The 24751-nt window shown below is 39.2% G+C and overlaps 1 protein-coding gene across 8 annotated transcripts in view; it reads left to right on the top strand.

Annotated features, from left to right (window-relative positions):
- The window catches only part of RABGEF1 (RAB guanine nucleotide exchange factor 1), an 88006-nt gene extending 70344 nt beyond the window's left edge, over positions 1-17662 (top strand). For 5 of the 8 annotated variants that reach the window (XM_027126221.1, XM_027126222.1, XM_027126224.1 and 2 more), the window contains 5 exons: positions 5077-5158; positions 6051-6183; positions 7455-7546; positions 12300-12556; positions 15101-17662. In XM_027126221.1, the coding sequence (XP_026982022.1) occupies positions 5077-5158; positions 6051-6183; positions 7455-7546; positions 12300-12556; positions 15101-15499 (963 nt within the window). In that variant the 3' untranslated portion in view covers positions 15500-17662. Of the gene's footprint in view, positions 1-5076; positions 5159-6050; positions 6184-7454; positions 7547-8391; positions 9144-12299; positions 12557-14512; positions 15034-15100 lie in introns of those variants that run through there. The other 3 variants (XM_027126223.1, XM_027126225.1, XM_027126226.1) reach the window with 3 other exon arrangements.
- The last annotated feature ends 7089 nt before the right edge of the window (positions 17663-24751 follow it).

Below are 24751 nucleotides of genomic sequence, written 5' to 3'. Positions count from 1 at the left end.
TTTAAATCCTGTCCTTGCTAATTGTTGATAAATTCCTCACATACATTTTCCCCTGTTCTGAAAGTGTAGCTTGCCCCATTTTTAAAAGTATAACCTTTGTAACCCTCTGCTGCCTCAAAATTTAGACCCTTTAATTGATTGGATATTGCATTAAAGCTTTTTAATAAATGAACTTTCTGGGTTTTTCAATGCTGTTTTTAAAACACGATTTCTTTATTAGTAGTAGTTCAAATATGCTTTTTTTCCTTGCGAAGGAAGCAGTCAAGCACAATGTTAAGACCTTTTGCTGATTTCAGTGTTCTTTTCCCAGCCATTCATTCTGTAAAAGTCTGGTATTGATTATATTATATACTTAAAGTTTTTCTGATATTAATTCTCCTGAAAAACTGTTTTCTAAACCTGAATGAGGAGAAAGAAAATATAATAATTTAAAATATGGCTATATCTTCTCTTCCCCAAAATAAGTAAAAAGTTAGGTGTTCTCCTATATTTTAAAATAGATTTACAATTCTAAACCATATGTGTGTGTAAAGAGTAGTTTCCCCTGCTATGTAATTACTGTTAGGAGAGCAGACGCATGTATTCTACATGACCTCAAGGTATATTCCCTGATAAGGTGGATTATCTTAAAATCTGAGGACTGCATGCTTGTCGTACTTTAAATGTTAATGTTTAATTTTAAGTTTTATTTAGGAGGAGTAAAGCCCTAATGTGTTTAGTTTCGTAAAAAAAGTTATTGAAGGCAGCAGAAAGTAGCAGAAAGTAGCAATACAAAAAAAAAAAATGAACATTAAAGTTAAAACCTAAATAGATCAAACAGTTAACTGTAGTACAAAAGAAAATTAATCCAGAAAACAGATCATGGAGATCCAGTTTCTAAAGATGAAATACACAGAAAACATAATTAAGGAAGTAGTCAAAGATTTTCAAAATGGGGGTGGAAGAAAAGATATCAGCCATACAGTTAAGAAAGAATACAGAGAGCCTTTCGGAATATTCAAAGGAATATACCCACTTGTCAAACTTTTACACTACAAAGAAAAAGTTTTTTAGGAAAAAAAATAAAATGGCTTTACACAGACTTTATAGAAAAGATGATCCCAGGCATTGACTAGAGAATACTTAAAGAAAGTATTAGAGAATACTTAAAGAAAAGGGTTCATTTAGACTGTGTTTTTTCTTAGAAAACTATGAAAAAACCTTTAAAAGAATTTACCAGCACAAACCTACAATCATATCACTTAGCTCCTTTGGCAAGAACTTTGAAGGATCTGAGATGTACTCTCCTTGCAAGTTAAAAGTTAGCCTGCCATAGTTTCATGGATACTGGCAGAAGACGCAAGCCTCCTGGGTCAGAAAAAAAAGAGGCCAGTTTATTACAGCACTAGCAGTAACCAGAGTATATCAGCGTTTGTACCAATTCCCTACGTATCAATTCCCACAGGGCAGTGCAAAGAAGACCAGGTACCAAGTAATGCCTGCACATGCAGTAAGTTATAATAGAGAAGAGGGTCTTTTATAGGGCCATGAGCTTGCCTGACCTTTGCCCCAGAGAGAAACATTATTATACTAGACAGTAAACAATCTACCCTTTTCACTTAAGGGAGGCTCTACCTCTGTCTTCCAGTCCTGTCTGCTATACAGCTATCCTTGAAAAGGGTGCAGAACAAAGGCAGTCAGTGTCTCTCCTCACAAGATGTGTAGAAATAGGAGAGGTCTATGTAGAATTGTCTCCCCACATCTTTACAATATTATAAAGGGTGGAACAGTAGTAAATGGCCACTTTCATTCTTTCTTTCATTCAACTAGTGTTGAGCACTATGCCTGGCTCTGTTGTAGGCACCAAGGGTGCAGTAGTGAACAGTGCCCTCATGGAGCTGACATTTTAGTGGAGGAGATAGACAATAAACTAATTTATAATATATAACAGTGGTAAGTCCTCCAAATAATCTAAAGCAGGAAAAGAGGACAGAGTGGCAAGGGAGTTCACATTACGAATTAAACACTGGACTGAAGTGTAAATCTGTGCAAGAGAAATAGAGATATACAAAGGAGTTTTCTGAATTGTAACAAAATTAGTGATTGTGTGGAACTGGTGTAGGAATAGGTTCCATTGCCACCTGTGAAACAAGCCATTTAGGCCTTTAAAAGGAGGTCACGGTTTCTGGTTAGAAGTAAGTACTAGTAATAATCACAAGAATGAAGTGTGTTCTTAGTGTTACGATTTGGTGCAAATGAAAGGTAGCCATGTATAAGCTACCTAAGTAGATAATCCATTGCAGAAAGTACTGAATTATGTGCATTCAGTCTTCCTGTTTAACCTGAATACCCTCTGAGAATTTTAATATTTTTTATATTATTGTCTTGTACAGTGGCTGGCAAGTCTATTAACCATGTAGTAAATGTTTTTAGAATGGATAGAAATATCATTTTCCAGAAATTGGGGAAAAATAATCTTACCGGAAAATCCGAGGGAAAACAGAATACTAATAGAGGTATAAGTTTAGCAACATGGTGAGATAAATCCACAAAATTTAGTTATAGTACAAGATGCCAGAGATAAAAAGCTAAAGAACCTAACACATTTTTTAAAAAATAGCAATTTTTAAAGACAATAGCAATAAAAAGATTAAATATTAAATAATAACTTAATCTAATATAGAAAGTTAGAGGCTCATTCAAAGAATTAAAAGACTTTCTCGATTTTATCTTGGATTTAGCTGAGGGAGTATAATATCCTGGATCTAGCTGAGGAAAACAAAAAGATAAACTTACTTTGACTTTGCAGGTCAATATGAACACTTAAAATATTAAATTACAATGTTACATTGTTTATTCTAGAAAAAGAAGGAAGCAAGGGTTTGTGAGGGAAGGTTTCTAAATGTAGCAGACTTCAAAATATACTAAAATGAACGTTACCACAACTACATATGATTTTCATATATATATATTCAATATGTAGAGAGAAAGAGAGCAGTGAAATAAACTAGGGATTCCAGAAATAAATTCAGTTTCTCAGGAGCAAATTGTATGAGAATTGGAAAACAAAGGGGAACAGGATCGCTTTTTACTAATTGCCGCTGAAAAAGGGAAGTTTGTATGCAGATTATTTAAGGTCTGTTTTTCATACTTTGAACCTTACATGCCAGCCAAATAAAAGAGCTAAGCAGGAAAAAACTTAGAAGAAAGCAGATTAAGATTTGTTTCACCTACAGAGAGGAGTTAAATTCAGCTGTTGAAGAATTGTTCTTAATGACCAGAGAAAGGTTTAACGGTATTAGAAAACATTCAGGCAGTAACAAGTGTGCAGTCAAGGTGGTCACAGAGCGCTCTGAGTACTGTGAGGCCTGCCAAGTTATTTTGACCGAGGGAATGGAGGGCACCTTCTTAGAGGAGGCAAGATGTGGACTGAGCCTTAAAGGAGGTACTGTGGAACTTCCTTGGGCAGCTGTTGGAGGATTGGAGAGGAGTAAAAGTCATCTGGACTGGGCTTCCCTGGTGGCGCAGTGGTTGAGAGTCCGCCTGCTGATACAGGGGACACAGGTTCTTGCCCTGGTCCAGGAAGATCCCACGTGCCGCGGAGCGGCTAGGCCCGTGAACCATGGCTGCTGAGCCTGCGCGTCTGGAGCCTGTGCTCCGCAACGGGAGAGGACACAACGGTCAGAGGCCCGCGTACCGAAAAAAAAAAAAAGTCATCTGGACAGAGAATAATTTCACAGTGTTAGAGAGGCGGGAAAACTAAATGCAGATTCTCAACAGTAGGTAACCTGGCAGGGTAAGTGGGGACCAGATCATAAGATAAGATGGTCAGTTGAGAAGAGAAAGATCAAATGTGGGGAGAGCAGCTGAACTCCAGGTGAGAGATAATGAGGACCCAAACCAGGGAAGGTTCGACGGGAGAGACATTGTAAAGGCAGATAGGCAAGGTTTGGTCACTGTCCCTCACCCCAAGGCATCTTTTCTAAGGTAGCCAAAGCATCAGGGTCTGCGTGCTTCATCGGGGCTTTATTGGCCCGTGCCATTGGCCTGTGCAGAGGTGGTCTGTGAGAAGCAGTCCTGTGGAATTTGTCTTGGGCCGTATTCATGCCCATCTGTGATGAAATCTGTGAGAACCCTTGGAGAAATTCCTGATTTTGGTGTCAGAATTTCACCTGAAGAATTAGTTTGATTTTACATTTTGGACACTCAGTTATGTGACTCTTTTCATCTTAGTGATGATTGCTAGAAAGTTTAGTTAGAGACAAATTTATGGGCTGACTTTTTGCTAACTTCTGTATCTTCAAGGAATACATTTTTGTGTTATCTTTCCTGGCTCTACTTTCTGTTTCTGTTTCTGTCCGTGTTTTGTTTTGTTTATCATTTTCTAGGTTATTGTGCTGAACTGTGTTTATCTTTTATATAGACTTCAGATATTTTTTGGAAGAAAGTATATGTGAATATATATATTTGTATTACACCTATAAAATCAGTAAAACCAAATAAAAATGATAAAGCCCAGTGTTAGAGGGGCTGTGGAGAAACAAGCACACCTACATGGTTAGTGACTGTACTTGGAGTTTCTGAAGGTTATATATCTAGCAATGGATGTTTAGAGCTGTAAAGTTGTCCAGACTTACTAAGCTGTTAATGCCGCTTTTGAAAATGAATCACAAAGAAATAACCTAAAAGAAACAGTCTTCGCATAGTTGTTAATAGCTGCAATATATAATTAGCAAAAAAAGGGAAAGAACCCAAGTACACAGTGGTAGAAGTGGTTAAATAAATCGGTTAATATAATGGAATATTATAAAGCCATCAGATGGTTAAGTAGATTAGATAAATCAAAATGTACATAAACATGCAAATTATCAAAATATGCATTGTACCCATATAAAAATGTGTATATACAGCAAAAAGAAGTGAGAGGTCATGGAATGTTGTAAATAATGTTAATGGACAGGCTTTTCTCCCCTGCAGCATTAATTTAATTTGTAAGTACTTTTGAGATTAGTTCAAAGAGTGGGTTTTGTAAAATTTAGAGCTTTCCTCGTGATCTTTCTTCAGCTACTAAGCAGACTCTTTGTCCCTTTGTTTCAGGATTTAAGCATTGAGGAACAGTCAGAGTGTACTCAGGATTTTTACCAGAATGTGGCTGAGAGAATGCAGACTCGTGGAAAAGGTAATACCTTGTTAGCCTGCCTTTGAGGGATTGCTGGTAGTTGCATAGGGCCTAGTGCTGAGTCTCTTAGCAGTTTCCCTCTTTCTCAAAAGGCTTGGTTGGTTTGCCTGCTCTGTTCTGTAAATTACTCCACTGACATTCAGGTAGCTGGTGTTATACTTAACAGTGTCTTTGAATACCACCATGTATATCATTCCAAGATAATTAAGCAATTGGATAATTTCTTGAGCAATGTTTAATAATTTCATTAGGGATAGGGACAGATTAAAACCCCTTGGGAAGCTTCTAAATGAAACCCCCATCTTGGAATTGCCATCTTGGTGAGTCATTGTTCATGGCCCTGTGTTCCTCATGTGAGTTGGGGCAGGAAAGAAATTGAGAACCGCTGGCCGTGCTGTAGGTTTTTAGGGATTCTTATTGAATTTGACTTGCATTGATGTAGATTTTAGGGTGTACTTAGCGTACATGTATATCTGAGAAATCTGCCCTATATGTATACCTCAGAGCAACCCCTAAGGTTTCATAGGAAACCTCAGAAAAATGAAAGGGTGAGTCTTGCCAGCATTCATCAGTCTTGGGAATTTCATGTGCTTTTCTAATGTAGCAGTAGGGAATGACCCATGCTGAGGTCTTCCCACTTGGCAGGGTGTACAACTGTTAGGTCCTGCCATACAGCTTAAGTTAGAAGTAGGGGTTCTATAAAAGGCAGCCCCAAAAGTTGAGGTAATTTTTTAAAGGGTATTTTTTAATGTGACATCTTATACTTTTGTTTCTGAGTATATTTAATGTATTTCTGGTAAATTAGTTTTCTGCTACATTGAAAGTACTGTGAAAACATACTTTTAATTTTAAATGTTCATCCTTCATTCAAATATCCATTTGGATATTTCAGTGCCTCCAGAAAGAGTTGAGAAGATAATGGATCAGATTGAAAAGTACATCATGACTCGTCTCTATAAATATGTGTTCTGTCCAGAAACTACTGATGATGAGAAGAAAGATCTCGCTATTCAAAAAAGGATCAGGTAGCTGATTGTTCTGCTTTTTCTTGTTGTTATTTATTTACTACCTCCTGTTGGAAGAACACATTGCAGGAAAACAGGACACTTGAGTTTCAAACCTTCAGAGCAAGTAACAGCTTAGGTAACTGCCATCCTTAGCGTATAAACTCCTTTGTGGTGTCAGAAAGAAAAGGAATGTGGTAAATTGACAGGATGAAAAGGCTTAAGTCACCATCTTGCTTATTCATTTGAATCCAGGCAGCTTTAGATAAGAACCGTGTTTGTTATGTGAGACTGTTTAAATCCCCCAAATCTCCAAGGAACAGGAGGAAATTTCATTGTTTTCTCATTTCACTGCACTAACTATCTTGTCAGGCAGGAAGCTGTGAGTATCCATATCAGGGCAGTGCGTGTCGTTTTTCCTCATTCCTACCACGGGTGCTTGTGATATGATTCAGCCATTCCTCCAGTCGCATCTTTCCGCTACCACTGGGTTGCTAACACTTCGCAAAGCACCCACTCTTCCATGGCCAGAAGAGTGAGCCCCAGTGCTCTGCATTCCAATGGCAGCAAAACACTGAGGAAAGAGGCCGTCTACATGTGGGAACAGGGCCAAGCCTGAGCATGATGAGGTGCTTCTGGAGGAGAGGGACCTAGGAATCGCAAATGGGGTTCCCAGACAGCGGGGCTGGTAATTGGTAGCTTTGTACTTGATGATGTCTCACCAGAAGTGAGGAGTTGATCTTGGGAAGATGGAAGACAGAGCCAGAAGTAACTAGGTGGGCTTTGGACTGAGGTGCAGGGTGAGAGTGTTAGTCAAGCAAGTGGTGAGGGTCAGCAGCAGAGTCTCTGGAGCAGAGGTAGCATGTGACCAGGAATGTCAGTGATTCAGGCAGAGGTGACACATGCTTGTTGACCTCTTACTCAGGCTCTGGTGTGCCTCAGAAGTCGAGGGCAGAGCCAAAAAGGCAACAGTAAGGCCAGGGAGCAGCAGAGGCTTCTCAGATCCTCATTCAAGTATCAAGTGCTTTTCAATCATAGTATAATCTCATTTCAGCTAGTAAAATTGTCTTCTGCTTTCTTGTGATAAGTGCAGAAGAGAAGCCTTGTTTTAGGATTCCAGTTACTTCAGCACATCAGCTGAGCTCCTAGTATGTGCGTGTGCCTAGGATTGCCTGATTAGTCAGTGGTGCCCCATCCCCATTCCCTTAACTGAGGAAATGGCAAGGTAATTGCTTACAGTCCATCCTTGGGACTTTTTTTCACTGTCTCTCTCTCTTTCTCTCTCTCGGTAGAGCCCTGCACTGGGTTACACCTCAGATGCTTTGTGTCCCTGTTAATGAAGAAATTCCAGAAGTGTCTGATATGGTGGTGAAAGCAATTACAGGTCAGTGAGACTGAGAGCTTTTATATTTGGATGCTTTTCCCTTGAAGTTAGCATTTGGCTTTATAAATCTATACTTATTTCAGTGAGTAAAAAGACAGTCTTCCTAAAGTACTTTTAAAATGCAAACTGCCAAAGCTGTGTTGGAATGTGGTAAAAGTGATTTAAGAGTGTTAGTTTTATGAATTTGAAGCATGCAGATTGGCCCGTAAACCACTTTCCCCCTTCACTTTCCATGACTTATTTCTTGAGCATTGAACTAAAGCCAAATACAGCTAGGGTAAATTTCTTAAAACTCAGTTGCATTTATATATTCAAAATAATTTTGAGAGGTGGAATTGGTGAGGTAGGGTCATGCCCAAGCTAGAATTATATATTAAAATGATGCCTCTAGGGACTTCACTGGTGGCTCAGTGGTTAAGACTCTGCCCTCCCAGGTTCGATCCCTGGTCGGGGATCTAGATGCCACATGCATGCTGCAGCTAAGAGTTCGCATGCCACAACTAAGGAGCCTGCAAGCCACCACTAAGGAGCCCATGTGCCGCAACTAAGGAGCCAGTGAGCCGCAACTAAGACCCAGCACAACTAAATTAAAAAAATATATATATACATGTGTGTGTGTGTGTGTGTGTGTGTGTATTTTTTAAGAAATCTAAGAAATCTTTGTCTATGACAAGATCATAAAGCTTAAAAAAAAATGATGCCTCTAATTAGTTGTTCATCAGAGATGTGCTTTGAATTACTTTTCTGGTTTGTTCAAGAAGTAAATGAAGTGCCCTAAATCGATGTGGCTCTGACATTCTGGACAGGTCCAGGCATCTAATAAGGTTTCTGTTTCTTATTCATAGGAATAATCCAGCAGAAGTGCAACACAAAAGTTTAAAAAAAACCCAGAAAAACAAAAATAAACGCTCCTAATGGAGAAGACATCCAACTTGCCCAACTTCTTAATTAAGGAGAAGAGTTGGAAAGACTTGATGCTTTAGAGATTGTTAATGAAATTCTGCTGGGAAGGAGAGTGGGCCAGCTGATGTTAGCCATGCTGGAGGCGCGCCATTAAGTAGGCTCCGCTGGTTTTCAGAACCAGAGACTCAAGTTACAGGAAGAAATGGGGGGGGGTGGTTTGCTTAAGATACTCTCAGGGTTGGAAGGGAGGTGAGGCTGTCACAGAAACTTAGCTTCAAGGCCCCTCTAGGGACTGAATTATCTCCTGGTTAACATGATTCTTCCACTTTCTCAGGTTCTGCTTCTCTTTGTACAAAGCTTCGCTTTGCATTTCAGCTCTCATTAAGAAATGAATTATTTTCTGTATTTCCCTTTGTAGAGTTTAATTGGCCTCACTAAATACTGTCCACTTTGTTGTTCAGAGCTTTTCTTCTAGGCTACTCATGGGTCCCATGAATGACTACTTTGGGTCAAGACCCACCTCCAACCCCATCTTTTGCTCAGGGAACATCTGTAAGAGATCAAAGATGAAGCCTGAAACTTGTACTTAAGTTTTCCCAAAAAAATGGTTCTGAAGAACCTAGGGGCAGTACAGGAATAAAGACGCAGACGTAGAGAATGGACTTGAGGACATGGGGAGGGGGAAGGGTAAGCTGAGACGAAGTGAGAGAGTGGCATGGACATATATACACTACCAAACGGAAAATAGATAGCTAGTGGGAAGCAGCCGCATAGCACAGGGAGATGAGCTCCGTGCTTTGTGACCCCTCTAGGTGGTCACAAAGCTTGGAGGGTGGGAGGGAGATAGGGAGGGGGGGAGGGAGACGCAAGAGGAAGGAGATATGGGGATATATGTACACGTATAGCTGATTCACTTTGTTATACAGCTGAAACTAACACATCATTGTAAAACAACTATACTCCAATAAAGATGTTAAAAAAGAATTTGAGAGGTGGAACTTTTCTCTTGAGGCATCTAAGATGGTGTTTCAAGAGATCTTTTGATAGTAAAAATTCAGCCACAAAATTTTAAAAGCCTTCTTACTCTCTCATCTTAGCCCCCTCTTCTTGCCAATCCAAGTGCAGACACATTCTGTCTCTGAGGACCAAAGTTTATATGATCACTTTCTTCCTACTCTAAACTTGTCAGCCTTAGAAAGGACAGTCTGTAACAACGGTCTTAAATATGGAGATAATCAGTGAAATTTCTGCAAATTGTCCTGTGTGCTACTAATGAGGACTGTCAGTTTTGTTTATAAATACACTGAGCTGAGGCCTTTGCCATTTCTGTTGACCTCTGTCTTCTAGTGAGTGGAACCCCCGGATGCTACTAAATATCCTGCAATGCACAGGACAGTCCACTACAACAGAATTATCCAGTCCAGATGTCAGTAGTGCCCAGGTTGACTGACCTAGAAGTATAGCCTACTTTGTTTTCAAAACCCCATTAAAGATAAGCCTGGACATCTGCTAAGATAGAGTACCCACACTCAACCCTATCTTTCATACTAATTAAAAGCCCTGAACAGAAGGTGCAAAGCAGTATCTGAGGACTCTGAAAAGTAAATAATAGCAGGTAGATTGGGAAGGGAAGGTCATTACTAGAGGAACAACTAATACAGTGGTGAGTTTCCTGTTTTGTTTACTTTTCTTTCCATGTCTCCTAGTTTAGACTTTAGCGCAGTGCAAATCATGGAACTGCTCATTGGGGTGGGCGATCCAGAAACTAAAAGAAACTTCTCTCAGACTAAAGGATACTTAGGAAGGGTGGTGTTCACAACAAGATGAAGAGTGTGGGAGAAATCCCTTGGGTTTTCCCCTTTATTCTCCTTCCTTTTCCTTCTGTTCTCTTCCTTTTTACACTACTGGCCCTGCTCCTTGGCAGTGGCAGCTACACATGCATCCAGATAAAAAGTACAGATAGGCCTCGGAGATATTGCGGGTTCGGTTCCCGACCACTGCAATAAAGCAAATATCGCAATAAAGTGAGTCGCACGAATTTTTTGGTTTCCCAGTTATGTTTACACTAGACTGTAGTCTATTCAGTGTGCAATAGCATTATGTCTTAAAAAACAATATACATACCTTAATTAAAAAATACTTTATTGCTAAAAATGCCAAAGCAGTTACTATGATAACATCAAAGATCACAGATCATGATAGCAAATATAATAGTAATGAAAAGGTTTGAAATATGCAAGAATTACCAAAATGTGACACAGAGACATGAAATGAGCAAATGCTGTTGGAAAAATGGTGCTGAGAGACTTGCTTGACGCAGGTTGCCACAAACCTTCAATCTTTAAAAAGCACAATATCTGTGAAGTGCAATAACATGATGTATGCGTGTAATTCACATTTCATTCATTTTAAAACTTAAAGAATAAAGATTAATGAGAAAATGGTTAAATGTTTGAAATAGAGAATGAAAACCAACAGTAAAAGGCAGAAGGCTAAATAGGATGAAAATGGTATAAAAAATATACATTTCCCCAGATCTTTTTGGTGATAAGTTCTATTTAAATAGAAAAAGAAATAGACTGAGACATAGTAACAATAATTACAACCCAGAATTAAAAGATTAAAGGAACTAAACAATAAAACAAAAATTATATCATTCATACAATAGGTAAGTGGGGGAATGGAAATATTAATAAGTTACAATCAGGCCTCTGCACTGTCCAGCGTTCCTGTTCCACACACATTAGTCTTCCATGGCTGGTGGTCCTGTGAGGGTTTCCCCAGGTAGCTGAACCTCAGGGATGAGAGCTAAGAGCAGAAAGAACTTTTTGGCATGTACCACCATCCCATGTAAATCTGGAACTTATATTCCTGCTAATGGCAAGAAATTGGTGTCAAATTAAGCTGCCTCAGCTCTTTTCTTTCATGATGTTCTAGACTGCAACCGATGTGTCCATCTTCAAAGGCACACACCTGCCCTCCTCTTGTGTTGTTCTGACAGTGCTGAGTTTGCACTTGATTATTCCTCATTGCCCCCTAGTCTTTGTGACAAAGAATGAACTTATAAGAGCCCACCAGATGGACTTAGTGGTAGTTAAGGGCAGTGAAATATTTCTGTGAGAAATAAAATATTGTTTATGAGGTTAAATGTATACCCATGCTCATCCTCTCTGCTAACCAGCAGGTTATAAGTATCATAAAGGTGTTGTAGATATTCGCTGCTAGTGGAGATTTACATGCCACGAGGACTGGCCACCATGGACCTCCATGTGATGGATTTCAGCCGCTTGCACTTTGATATCCAGTACAGAGATGCCTTGTATCAATATAGTAGCCACATTTCTAAAAAGCATTATGCAAATGAGGCCTTCTAAACTGAGTTATACAATGTATTAAGAGGAAAAAAAACAGTAAAGAGACTCTGCTTATTTCTCTGTGGAGCTCATAAACACTTGTACCATCATGATTAAAAGAATGGGCTTTAGAGTCAGATAGATTTGACTTCAGATCCCCCCTATGTCCCTTTTTATTGTATGATCTGGGGCGAATCACTGAACCTTTCTGAACCTCAGTTCCCTTAATGATAATAGTGCACGTGCATAATCTGGGGATGGAGAGAAATATGCTTGTAGAGCACAGTGAGTAGGGCCTGGCTCATCGTCATGTGTTCCCTAAGTGTGAGCTAGTATCTACTGTTGTTACAGTCTAAGTTTTTCATACACTAAGTTAACTGGTGGAGAAGGGGTTAGCGAGGGTACCTCTGTAACTTACTAGATAAAATATGATTATCCCAATGCCTCTTTGATGTAATGACTTTCTCACTGGAAGCAGCATCTTTTCTCCTTTACAGATATCATTGAAATGGATTCTAAGCGTGTGCCCCGGGATAAGTTGGCCTGCATCACCAAGTGCAGCAAGCACATCTTCAATGCCATCAAGGTCACCAAGAACGAGCCAGCTTCAGCTGATGACTTCTTACCCACTCTCATCTACATTGTTCTGAAGGGCAACCCCCCACGCCTTCAGTCCAATATCCAGTATATCACCCGCTTCTGCAACCCAAGCCGATTGATGACTGGAGAGGATGGCTACTATTTCACCAACCTGGTGAGTATTTGATTTCTTGGTGTTGCGGAGAAGAAGCAAGAAGGTATTTATTTTAAGGATGTGACAGGTCACTCACAGGCCTGTGACACATTAGTGCTCCTGAGTTGAGGGGTCAGCATAGCTGAGGATGCTTGCTTGGTGTCACAGAGCACATGTGACCGGGCCATGCACACATGCCACCTCCTGGGACTTAGCCATTGTGGTTCCCCTACAGGACACGTGATGGCCACGTTGAGGGGTCTCTGCTGCTGCTGGGCATTTGCCTCTGGGCTCCTGAGTATAAGAGCCTTTCACTTAGTTGGTTGTTTCAACCATGAGTAAGTCAGATCTTGGACTGTTTCCTTTATTAAAAGACTTAATATTTATTTTTTGTTTTATTTTTACAAGTTATGTCTTAAAACTGAATACTGAGATATTTTAAGAAAGCATCAGGTTAGAGGATGTGAAATGATTTTCAGCTGTTGTTTTTCTACAGTGCTAATTAACTCTAGGCAGAACAGTAGTGAAGTATGCACATCTCAGTTATAAGACAGAATACTTCCTTTTACTGACCGCTGGACTACTGCTTGTTTGCTTTAGACTAGATTTATTGTCAGGCCAGTGAGTTTGAGCCTCGAGACACCGTGTGTTCTCTGTTTCCTGTGCTGGAAGTTGTACAGGGTGATAGGTAGGCAGGGGAGGCCAGGTTACATAAGGAAGCATTCCTGGTGAATTGTCTAAAAAAGATGGGTACTTGAATCACCTGCACTCTGCAGCCTCTCAGCCCCCTGACCTACAGCCTTAACGGTGTTTGCATCTTCTTTCTTCATCCTCTCGTTGCCTGACTCAGAGTCTGGCTTCTACTCCCACTGCCCCAATGAAACTGCTGTGGCAAAAGTAAAAAACCTGCCAGTTGCCAAATCTCATGGGAACTGTCAGTTTCACTTCACTTCTTTAACACTCCTCATGACTCCTTCCTTCTGGAACTTCTCATGCGCCTTGGCTTCCATAATTCCACTCCATCCTCCTGGGTTCTTCTTAGGCCTCGTGTCCTCCACTTCCCCTAGAATGAGTTATTCCCTGGGGTTCTGTCCTCTGTGCATCTCTCTCCCTAGACTGTCTCCTCTGGTCGTAATTCTGCCGGTCACCTGTACAGTGAGGACCCGCAGGTCACCTGTTTTGACCTCACACTGAGCTCCACTCCCAGCTGTTTATCGCGCCTCAGATTTAATTTGTTCAAAACTGAAACTGCTTTCCCATCAAATGTTTCTTTCTTTTCCAATATACACTATCTCCATTAGTGGCAGTACTGCACATCTACTCCCCTAAGCCAGGAATGTTAGAATCGTCTTAGATGCCTCCTCTTTCCAGATAATGGGCTGTAGCGATTCCACACACATAGTGTGAGCCCATGGGGAAGGGTCAGCCGGGCACATTATCATCAGATGAGTCTGTTGAAATAGATTTGCTAAATATTCTTTAAGGAGGTGATTTGCTTTTTTATGAATAATAAGGTAAGATCCCATGAATGAGTTTCTCAGAAGAAATTCTGAGAACTGCCTATTTTTTCCTGTTTATAGTGCATGTTTTTCTTATGAAAATAGCTTTTTTTAAAAAAGTGTGAAAATGGTATGTGCTCCTTGTAGAAAAATTTAATTAATATAAGAAAGTATAACTACCATGTCTATGTCACTCAACATTTGCATTTGTTGTACTAATAATTGCTACCATTTATTCATTGCTTACTACAGACCTGTGAGCTAAGCATGTTACATGTGTTATGTTGTTTAATTCTCACAATACATCTGGGTGGTATTTCCCCCATTTTACAGATGCGGAAACCACAGAGAGCTAAGGTAACTTTTCTAGGGTCACACAACTCTGGGCTGTCAAAGTGACAGAGGTGGCAATTCACTCAGGCTGTCTGATTTCTAAGCTTATTCTTTTAACCGTTTGATGTTAAAATCTCTCTTTGAGGACCAAAGATCTATGTGCCACACCAGTACCTGAGGACATGCTCAGTGGCTGGCCGTGCGCTGGGTGGGCCTTGTGGAGCTGGCACGGCCTCAGAAGCAAAGGGCCTTACGGGGCATGGCCCCCAGATCCTTGGCCGTGGAGCTCCTGGCCACAACAGGGATTCCTCTGCCCTGCAGCATGGCAGGGAAGCAGAGAGCCTCTGACCTCAAGGAACCACACAGGAAACTCTGTGATAACCATCGCAGAACAAATACTGAAGGTGCCTCTTCAAATATTTCACTCTGTACAAGACCCTAGGACCTGCGAACAACCCAAGGAGAGGACGGAATTTCTGACAGACTCGATGGAGATGACAATTAGATTTAATTTTTTTTTTTTTAAGGAAGAGATGTATTATTGCAGATGGGAGTATAAAGGAAACAACATGAGTGGCTGTGAAAGTCCATGGAGGCTCATGAGATTATTTTGTCGACTTTTGATTCTGTTTTAAATTCTCCATAATAAAAGGATTTTTAACATTCTATTTGAATATTTGTAGCTTTCCTCATAGAACTATAATAAATAACATTCTCTTCTTTATATTTATAGTGTTGTGCCGTGGCTTTCATTGAGAAATTAGACGCTCAATCTTTGAATTTAAGTCAGGAAGATTTTGATCGATACATGTCTGGCCAGACTTCTCCCAGGAAGCAGGAATCTGAGAATTGGTCTCCTGATGCTTGCTTAGGTGTTAAGCAGATGTATAAGAATTTGGATCTCCTGTCTCAATTGAATGAACGGCAGGAAAGGATTATGAATGAAGCCAAGAAGCTTGAGAAAGACCTAATAGATTGGACGGATGGAATCGCAAAAGAGGTTCAAGACATTGTTGAGAAATACCCGCTTGAAATTAGGCCTCCAAATCAGTCTTTAGCTTCTATTGACTCTGAAAATGTTGAAAATGATAAACTTCCTCCACCATTGCAACCTCAAGTTTATGCAGGATGATGAAAATTTACATGGATAGTATTTATTTGAGCCTAAATTATAGCCAGCCCTTACTACAGTCCACTGATTGGGGTCTAGAGTATAACTTAATTGCTTATAAATATCAGAGCATTTTTAAAGGTACAGTTTGTGGGGATTGTTTTGTTCATTTTGTTTTGTTTTTCCTGTCTGGGGAGACTTAGTAAAAAAAGTACTATTTATTTGCGTCACTGAATAGATTCATTTAAGACTTGTTTGAAAGTTTTGTCTGCAAATCTGTTTTTTCTCCATGATTTTCCTACGTGCTTTCTCTGTGGCATTCAGTGTGTTTTGGATTTGGTTAAATAATTGCCTTTTAAAGGATAAAACAAATGAATGCTACAAAAATGTATGTTTAAGAAAATACAACGGTACCACTGTTCTACAGTTTAAAATAATTTTATAATTGTAAAGATAGAAGATATATTGCTAAGTAAATATGTAAAATTGTAAATATGTAAAAAAAAGGAATGGTGTCTGCTGTGCATGGCATTTCATGTGTTAATTTTTTTTTAAGTTTAAAATGAAGTATATTGAATGTTTGCCTTTAACACCATTTTATTTGGTTTGCCCCACTAAAATGAATCTAGAAGTATTTAGACATACTCCCCTAAAATGTTAACTCCATCATTACAATGTGTTAGCCCTAACTTCGAGGTCCTGTACAGTCAGAGAATGTGACACTATTGAGGTTGAGGATACTTTTTAGGTCATGTAAAGTTACTGAAGTAACTTGTCAATTGAAGGCTGAACCATGCTTTCGGCACCTCTTTCCTCCTTTCATTCAGCAAATATTTACTGAGCTCTTGGTAAGGGAGGTGGCCCTGGGTCTGGGTCAGAAGACAGGACTGAATAGGTCTCTGCAGATAAGAGCTGACGGGGAATCCCTCTGAGCTTTAAAGTGCAGGGGGGCCTTTCTGCCTCCATGGTGTAATTTTGATTTTATGGACAACCCAGACACACATCATATAAGCCTCTTTCAGGATTTCTCAACCTCAGTACTACTTGGAGCCTGAGGACGTTTTTGTTTGAGTGCCGCCCCATGCATTGTAGGGTGTTTAGCGGGGTCCCTGGCCTCTACACCCACTAGATGCTAGTAGCAACCCCCCCCCCAGTTGTGAAAAATCATCTCCAGACATTGCCAAATGTCTCCTGGGGGACAGAATTGCCCCCGGTTAGGAACTACTGATCTACTTTGTAAGCAAAGGAGTTTTCCTCCTGGTGGGTAATACGATGTAACCAAAGAATATTGCACTAAATGCACAGTATAACGTGAACTGATCGCTCATGCAGTGAGGCTTCACAGCCCCTGGCAGCGTGGAACCTTTTCTAATCCTAATGGAACCTTTCATAACCTAAATACACCATTATGATCCTCCTTGCATTCAGTGATTTCTACAGATTCTCAGTGTACCTGTGAAATTGTAATTCCCAGGGCACCATTTTTGAACAAGATCGCATCACACAAGCAGTTAAGAAAGCTTCCTTTGCTTTTCCAGTATCTTTCTAATGGTGTACCACAAATCTGTAGTGCAGTAGTTTTGGAATAAAACTGGGGTGGGTATAAAACTTTTTACCCGTTACTTAAATTAACATATAAAATCCATCACGTTGACACATCTGTTGTCCTAAAGCACTGAAGACATGAAGCAGTTAACTGAGTCAGCTGATAGCCAAGCTGACTTGGAATGTAAAGAGTTACCATCAAATACAGGGAGAATCTGCTCATAGAAACCTGGGCCCAGATGGTCTTCGTAGAAAGCTTTCCTCTTTTTTCTTTTCTATGTACTTTCTAGGTGCTAATCCAGGTATACACACTCTTAATTCTCCTGGGAATATACCGTTCTTTTAGTCGTTGTACATTATGTTTGTTAAATAAAATGCATATCAGCCTCCCCAAAAAGCTGTCTTCTCTTGACTTCTTACCTATGTTTAAAGTAAATCGTTGAACTGTTTTTTTGTATATATCTCATATTGGTTGAGTTCTTCATATTTGGACTCTTATATTTCTCTTAAGTCAGCATCAGTACTATGGCCAGAGTTTGTTTTCTCAACAAGAAAGTATTGATATTTTATGTACTATAAATGTGATTAGAATAAACTTTTGGAACAGAAGTCCTTATCAATAAAGTTTCCTGATCCATTCCTCTTGCAAATAGGTTAATTCTTGGTTCTTCATCTTAGGAAAATAGACATTATTAGTATTCTCATGTTATAAAGGTTTCCCTTTTAAGCCACAGCCATCATTATCATACTTAAAAATGAAACAGGCATTAAATTAATTAAAATTAAGAACAAGAGAAGGATATTTGCTGTCACTACAATTAGCCTTTTTCTGACGCAGTCAGAAAAAGGCACTCAGTCTTCAGACAGAAATAAAGGGGGTTAATCTAATCAATATACAGTTGTTATAGCATGGTGTTTGAGGACATGGACTCCAGCTAAAAGGCTTGGATTTGGTTTTGAATTTAGACTCTGCCACTTACTTATTAGCTCTTTGGCCGTGGGCAAGCCTCTCATGTTTCACTTTCCTCATCTGTGAAATGGGGGTAATAATGGTACCTGCTTCAAAGGGTTGTGAGGATTAAATGACTTAGAACAGTACCTAGCAATGCTAAGTGCTCAAGTGATCGCTGTTACTTGTACATGACTTTTTTTTTTTTTTTACATCTTTATTGGAGTATAATTGCTTTACAGTGGTGTGTTAGTTTCTGCTTTATAACAAAGTGAATCAGTTATACATATACATATGTTCCCATATCTCTTCCCTCTTGCGTCTCCCTCCCTCCCACCCTCCCTATCCCACCCCTCTAGGTGGTCACAGCACCGAGCTGATCTCCCTGTGCTATGCAGCTGCTTCCCACTAGCTATCTACCTTACGTTTGGTAGTGTGTATATGTCCATGCCACTCTCTCACTTCGTCCCAGCTTACCCTTCCCCCTCCCCGTATCCTCAAGTCCATTCTCTAGTAGGTCTGTGTCTTTATTCCTGTCTTACCCCTAGGTTCTTCATGACATTTGTTTTTCTTAAATTCCATATATATGTGTTAGCATACGGTATTTGTCTTTCTCTTTCTGACTTACTTCACGTGACTTATATGTAGAAAACCTAAGAACTGATACTGAAACTTTACTAAATTTTACTAAAGTGGTGAGATAAGAAATACTAAAATAGCCATCAAAAGTAACTAAAAAATGACTTTTCTATATTCTCATTACTAGCCAGTTAGCAAATTATAATGGGAAAATTTTATTCACAATAGAAACAAATATAAATCACCTATAAGTAACAAGAGCTTTTAGCATTTATATGAAACAAAATTACAAAATTGAGTGAGAAACAAAAGAATAAACATACACAGGGATTGTGCCCGGAAGTTCCCTGCACTTGGACTTTAATGCTCTATCTTTGCCATTTTGGAATTCTTAATTTTATCTTTGAATTTGTGCTTTCAAGTGAAGCCTGATGGGACAGTGGAGCCTAATGGGGGCTTGGAGTCCAACTCATGCACAGTCCTGTCTCCCCCTCCTCAAACCCCAGGCTAGGTTCTTGGTCTCCCTGCTCCCACCCTGTGGACACTCTAGCCAAGGCCTGGGCACTCAGGAATGGTTGGGGCTGGGTGTACATGCCTGTGGTGTCTTGGGCGAGGGCATGAAGGTGCATCTGGCTGTTAGCTAGCTGGCCATTTGGGAGGGGGTTGGGGGTGAGGACAAACCTCTCGGCCACCCCTGATTCAGCATGCTCCTTGGAGAAAAGCCTGAATCCAGGACTGGGGAAGGAAAGAAACAAATGAGAAAGTCCCAGCAAAACAAAGATACAAGGAAGAAATAAGGGGACTTGCCCTGGTGGCGCAGTGGATAAGACTCCGCGCTTCCAATACAGGGGGCCCGAGTTAGATCCCTGGTCGGGGAACTAGATCCCACATGCATGCCGCAACTAAGAGTTCACATGCCACAACTAAGGAGCCCATGTGCCACAACTAAAGAGCCAGCAAGCCACAACTAAGAGCCCTGGAGCCACAACTAAGGGGCCTGCCTGCCTCAACTAAGACCCGGCACAAATAAATAAATAAATTAATTAAATCTTTAAAAAAAAGAACAAATGGAAATGTGTTAGAACTGAAAGAACTGAAAACTACAACAACTGAAATTTTAAAAAAACCCAAAACCTCACGGATGGGCTACATATCAGAAGGGGGATGACAGTGAAATGAATTTGTGAACTGAAGATAGATCAATAGAAATTACCCAATCTGCTAAACACAAAATAGACTGAAATTAAAAAGTGATAGCCTCGGGGGCCTCTGGGACAATAATGAGAGATCTAGCATTCTTGTCATCGGAGTCCCAGAAGGAGAGAAGAAAAAGTCTATGGCTAAAAAAATATTAAAATAAAGTGTCTGAAAGTTTACCAAATTTGGCCAAAGGCATAAACCTGTAGATTCAAGAAGCTGAGTGAACCGCAAACAAGATAACCCAAAGAAATCCATGCAAAGACACATCACAAACTTCTCCAAATTAAAGGCAAACAAATCTTAAAAGTAGTTAGCAAGGACACATTACCTATAACGGAGCAGTGACTTGCATGACATTGGATTTCTCATCAGAAACCATGGTGCCTAGAAGGAGATGCTGTCAGTGATGTGGAGAAAGTGAATCACTCATACAATCCTGATGGAAATCTAATATGGTAAAACTACTCTGGAAAATAGTTAACTTCTTATAAACCAAACATGTAATGATCATACAACCCACCAGCTGCATTGTTGGACTTTTATCCCAGAGAAGTGAAAACTTACATTCACACAAAGGCATATACACAAATGCTCATCGCGCCTTTATTCATGTTAACTCCAAACTGGAAACAATCCAAATATCCTTCAACAGATGAATGATTAAACAAAGTGTGGTACATTCATACAATGGAACACTATTCAGTAATAAAAAGAATGAACTACCGATAAAACTTCTTGGATGGATCTCAAAGGATATATACTGAGTGGAAAAAAAACAATCTCAGAGGGTTACATATTGTATGAGTCAATTTATACATATAATTTTTAAAATATATAATTTAAAATGACAGTTATAGAGATGGGGAACAGATTAGTGGTTTACAGGGATTCAGAATAGGGTGAGAAGGGAGCTGAATGTTATAAGAGAGCAGCACAATGGATTCTTTGGTGTGGAATCGATCTGTGTCTTGTCTGCAGGGGTGATTACACAAATGTACACATGTGATAAAATTGCCTAGAGCTAAACCACAATATTAGGCAAAACTGGTGAAATCTGTAAAAAACCAGTGTAAATTTCCTGGTTGTGGTATTGTACCATAGTTATGCAAGACGTTACCCTTGGAGGGATCTATTATGTCTTACTCCTACATGTGAATCAGTGATGATCTCAAAATAAAAAGTTTAATTTTTAAAATCTAAAATCATGTAGAAAAATGCTAAATGCCCATCAGGTGATGAATGGATAAACAAAAATGGTATATCCATTCAATGGAATACTATTTGGCCATAAAAAAAGAATGAAATACTAATACATTCTACAGCATTGATAAACTTTGGAAACATTATGGTGAGGGAAAGAAGCCAGACATAAAATACCACATATTTCACAATATTCATATTGTATCAAATCATTTCACAATATTCATATTGTATCAAATCATCATGTTGTACACCTTAAACTTACACAATGTGATATGTCAATTATATCACCATGAAGCTGGGGGAGAAAAAGAAAGACAAATTACCAATACAAATATGAAAAAAAAATTAAGTACTTTTTCAAACAAGAAAATGTAAGAAAATTCAAACATTTAAAAATACAACAAAGGACATGAACAATTCACCATTTAGACTTAAAAATGGACAACAGATGAAAAATATTCAACCTCATTAATAATCAAAGAAATAGAAAATAATTCAATAACAGAATGAATGTTTTTCTTGTCAAATCGGCAAAGGTGAACATCTTATGGCAAATATAGCATTTTATGACTATGAATGTCCAGAGAAATGTACCGCATTGATGAAAGCCCAAATTATAACATTTGCCGAGAGCAGATCAGGGCTGCGTGTCAAGAGCCTTAAAAATCTTTTTACTTTTCTGGCACAATAATCCTATTTCTATAAAGCTATGCTAAGAAAATAATTAAAAAACAAAAATTTATATAAAAATATTAAGTACAGAAGTTAAAATATTCAGTGTTTAAAGTGTGTAGAGGGGAATGTTTTAATTAAAGAATAAGTATGAAGATAGCTATCCTTGCATAATATTAAGCATAGTTCCAAATTTGTTTTAAAATCCCAAGCAATGCTAGAGAAAAAAAAGAAATACAGTAAAATCTCATCAGTAGTTACCATTGGGTTAGGGGATTACAGATGGTTTTAATTTTCCTTTTTAAAGTTTTCTAAGTTTTCCTAACTTTATACAATACCATGGTTGTTTAGTCATCAGAAAACAGGAAAAAATTATTCTCATAGTATAAAAACAAAAGCTCCAAACCACTGCATGACACAGAATTGTAATAATACACATTAGCTCTTAAAGGGAGAAGTTTGTTTTAAAAGTGACACAGCTGTCTCTGAACAGGGTTTCCCAGGCAACCTCTTGGTGGTTGCCAATACAGAATGCCACCTCTAGGGGTGGAATCACCCTCTTGGAAGGTTCTGAGGCCTGCCCCTCTTTAAAAGAATAATGAGTTGTGTGCAGGGATAGGTATCTGGTTTAAATTTCCTCTACAGAAGTACGCACCTGCTGCATGGTTTCCCTGCCAGAAGAAAACTGCTTGTTCCCTTAATGAAAAGTCAATGAAGCTGAAAGAAATCTAGTTTCTTGGATTTGGAGTGGCAGCCAGAAGACTGGTAAGCATTCTTAAATATAGAGGAATCTCCTCTAAGCACTAAGAAGAGTCTGTCGTCAGAAATAACCTGAAATTCTGGTGGCATCTGCTCTGGGTGGTGGACAGGCGGGATGCAGGAGTCTGGTCATTTTCTCCTGATTTGGAAAGTGAGGGGGTGATGCACACGGTCACTATTTCAAGTGGAAACTTTCGCTTAGTACTTTGTAAATAAGAGTGACTCATTCTGAAATGAGCCCTTTCTGTGTGTTTAAGTGAACCAGTCAGCAGGGGGCTGGACGAGGTAGTCTGTGGAAGGGTCTTCCTTTAAACCGTATTAATTCTCTGCCCTAAATATAGGTGGAGTCCAGGCTACATATATAGAACAGTGCTGGTGGGACTGTAAAAAGGCACATGTCCTGGACTTTGCCTTCAGCCTATTTACAACCCAGTAGAAATAGGAAGCTGTAAAAATATGAAAAGTCAAATAGCTCAAGACTTAAATGAGTGTAAGATACACCAAAAGTGACAAAGCACTTTTAAATGTGGATTTAACTGCCCAGTGGAGTAATTATAGCACCTCACATGTATTCAGCTGTTACGTACAAGGTACCCTTAAGCAAGCCTGTAAAATGTATTACTTCTTGAATGTGTCTAATAACCTAGTCTAGCGGGAATAATAATAGGTAGCCTTAATGAGTGCTTAATACGGTGCTAGGCACTGTGCTAGGTGCTTCACCTAGAACAATACATTTAATCTTCTCAGGTACCCTGCGGGGAAGTATTACTATTACCCTGAGACACGAAAAGGAAGCTGATGCACAGAGATGTGTCTTGCCCAAGATCACAGAGCTGAAGTGGGAAGCCAGGATTCAAATCCAGGCCTCTAGCTCCAAAGCCCCACTCTTTTTAGTTTAGTTTTTTTTTTTTTTTACTTTTTATTGTGGTAACAACACTTAACGTGAGATCTATCCTTTCAACGTGAGATTTATCCTCCGAACAATTTTTTGTTAAATTTTGTACGTGATTGTTGACTCTAGGTAGTGTTGCACAGCAGATCTCTGGAGCTTATTCTTCATCTTGCTTAACTGAAACTTTACGCCTATTGATGAATAACTCCCTATCTCCCATTTCCCCAGCCCCTGGTAACCTCCGTTTCCCATCTTCGATTTTATGAATTTGGCTCTTTTAGGTACCACCTGGAGGTAGAATCAGGCAGTACATGTCTTTTTGTGTCTGGCTTATTTCATTTAGCATAATGTCCTTAAGGTCCATCCATGTCCCATATTGCAGAACTTCCCTTTTTTAAAAAAAATATTTTTTAATTTTTAATTTATTTTATTGAAGTATAGTTGATTTACAGTGTTGTGTTAATTTCTACTATACAGCAAAGCGATTCAGTAATACATACATATATATATATATATATATATACATTCTTTTTCATATTCTTTTCCATTATGGTTTATCACAGGCTATTGAATATAGTTCCTCGGGCTATATAGTAGGACCTTGTAGTTTATCTGTTTTATATATAATAGCTTGCACAGAATTTCCTTATTTTTTTAAGGCTGAGTAGCATTCCATCGTTTGTATACACATTTTCTTTATTCATTCATTTGTCGGTGGACATTTAGGTTGTTTCCACATCTCAGCGATTGTGAATAGTGCTGCAGTGAACACGGCAGTGCAGATATCTCTTCAGTATCCTGATTCTATTTTTTTAATATGTATAACCAGAAGTGCTGGATTACATGGTGGGTCTCTTTTTAATTCTTTGGAACCACCGTACTGTTTTTCATAGCAGCCACCCCGTTTTACACCCGCAGAGTTCCCACTTCAAAGCACCGTTTTATACCAACTCTCCCCAGAGAACTGAAAAGGGAGAGGATGGTAGGCATTGGTGCTTTAGACCTTGGGCTTCAGGAAGATAATGAGATTTGAAGAGTTTTTATTAGAGAAAAGTTGAAGAGGAGAGAATTTTTTAAGTGGGACATGGCTGAAGGTTCTTAGTTACTGGCAATTAGGATTACAGCATTTCAAGCTGTAATATTTGATTCATGTTTTAAGAGAATTTGTCACTTTCAACCATAAATTTCCAGTCGACCATGGGATGCAGCCTTGAGTTTCTCACAGCCTAAAGCAGGGGTCAGAAAATATGGCCGGCAGCCAAATCTGGCCCACCACCTGCTTTTGTAAATAAAGTTTTATTAGAACACAGCCACTCCCATTCATTCTGTTGCTTTCATGCTGCATGGCAGAGATGAACAGTTACAAGAGAGACCCCACGGCCCGTAAAACCTAGTATATATATATATATATATATATATATATATATAGAGAGAGAGAGAGAGAGAGAGAGAGAGAGAGAGAGAGAGAGAGAGA

Source organism: Aethalodelphis obliquidens, unplaced genomic scaffold (assembly GCF_003676395.1).
Source record: "Aethalodelphis obliquidens isolate GAN/ISIS:26980383/991018 unplaced genomic scaffold, ASM367639v1 scaffold30, whole genome shotgun sequence".
In the NCBI taxonomy this organism is placed as follows: Eukaryota; Metazoa; Chordata; class Mammalia; order Artiodactyla; family Delphinidae; genus Aethalodelphis; species Aethalodelphis obliquidens.
Note: the sequence above shows the minus strand (reverse complement) of the source record. Positions and strands in the feature narration are given on the sequence as shown.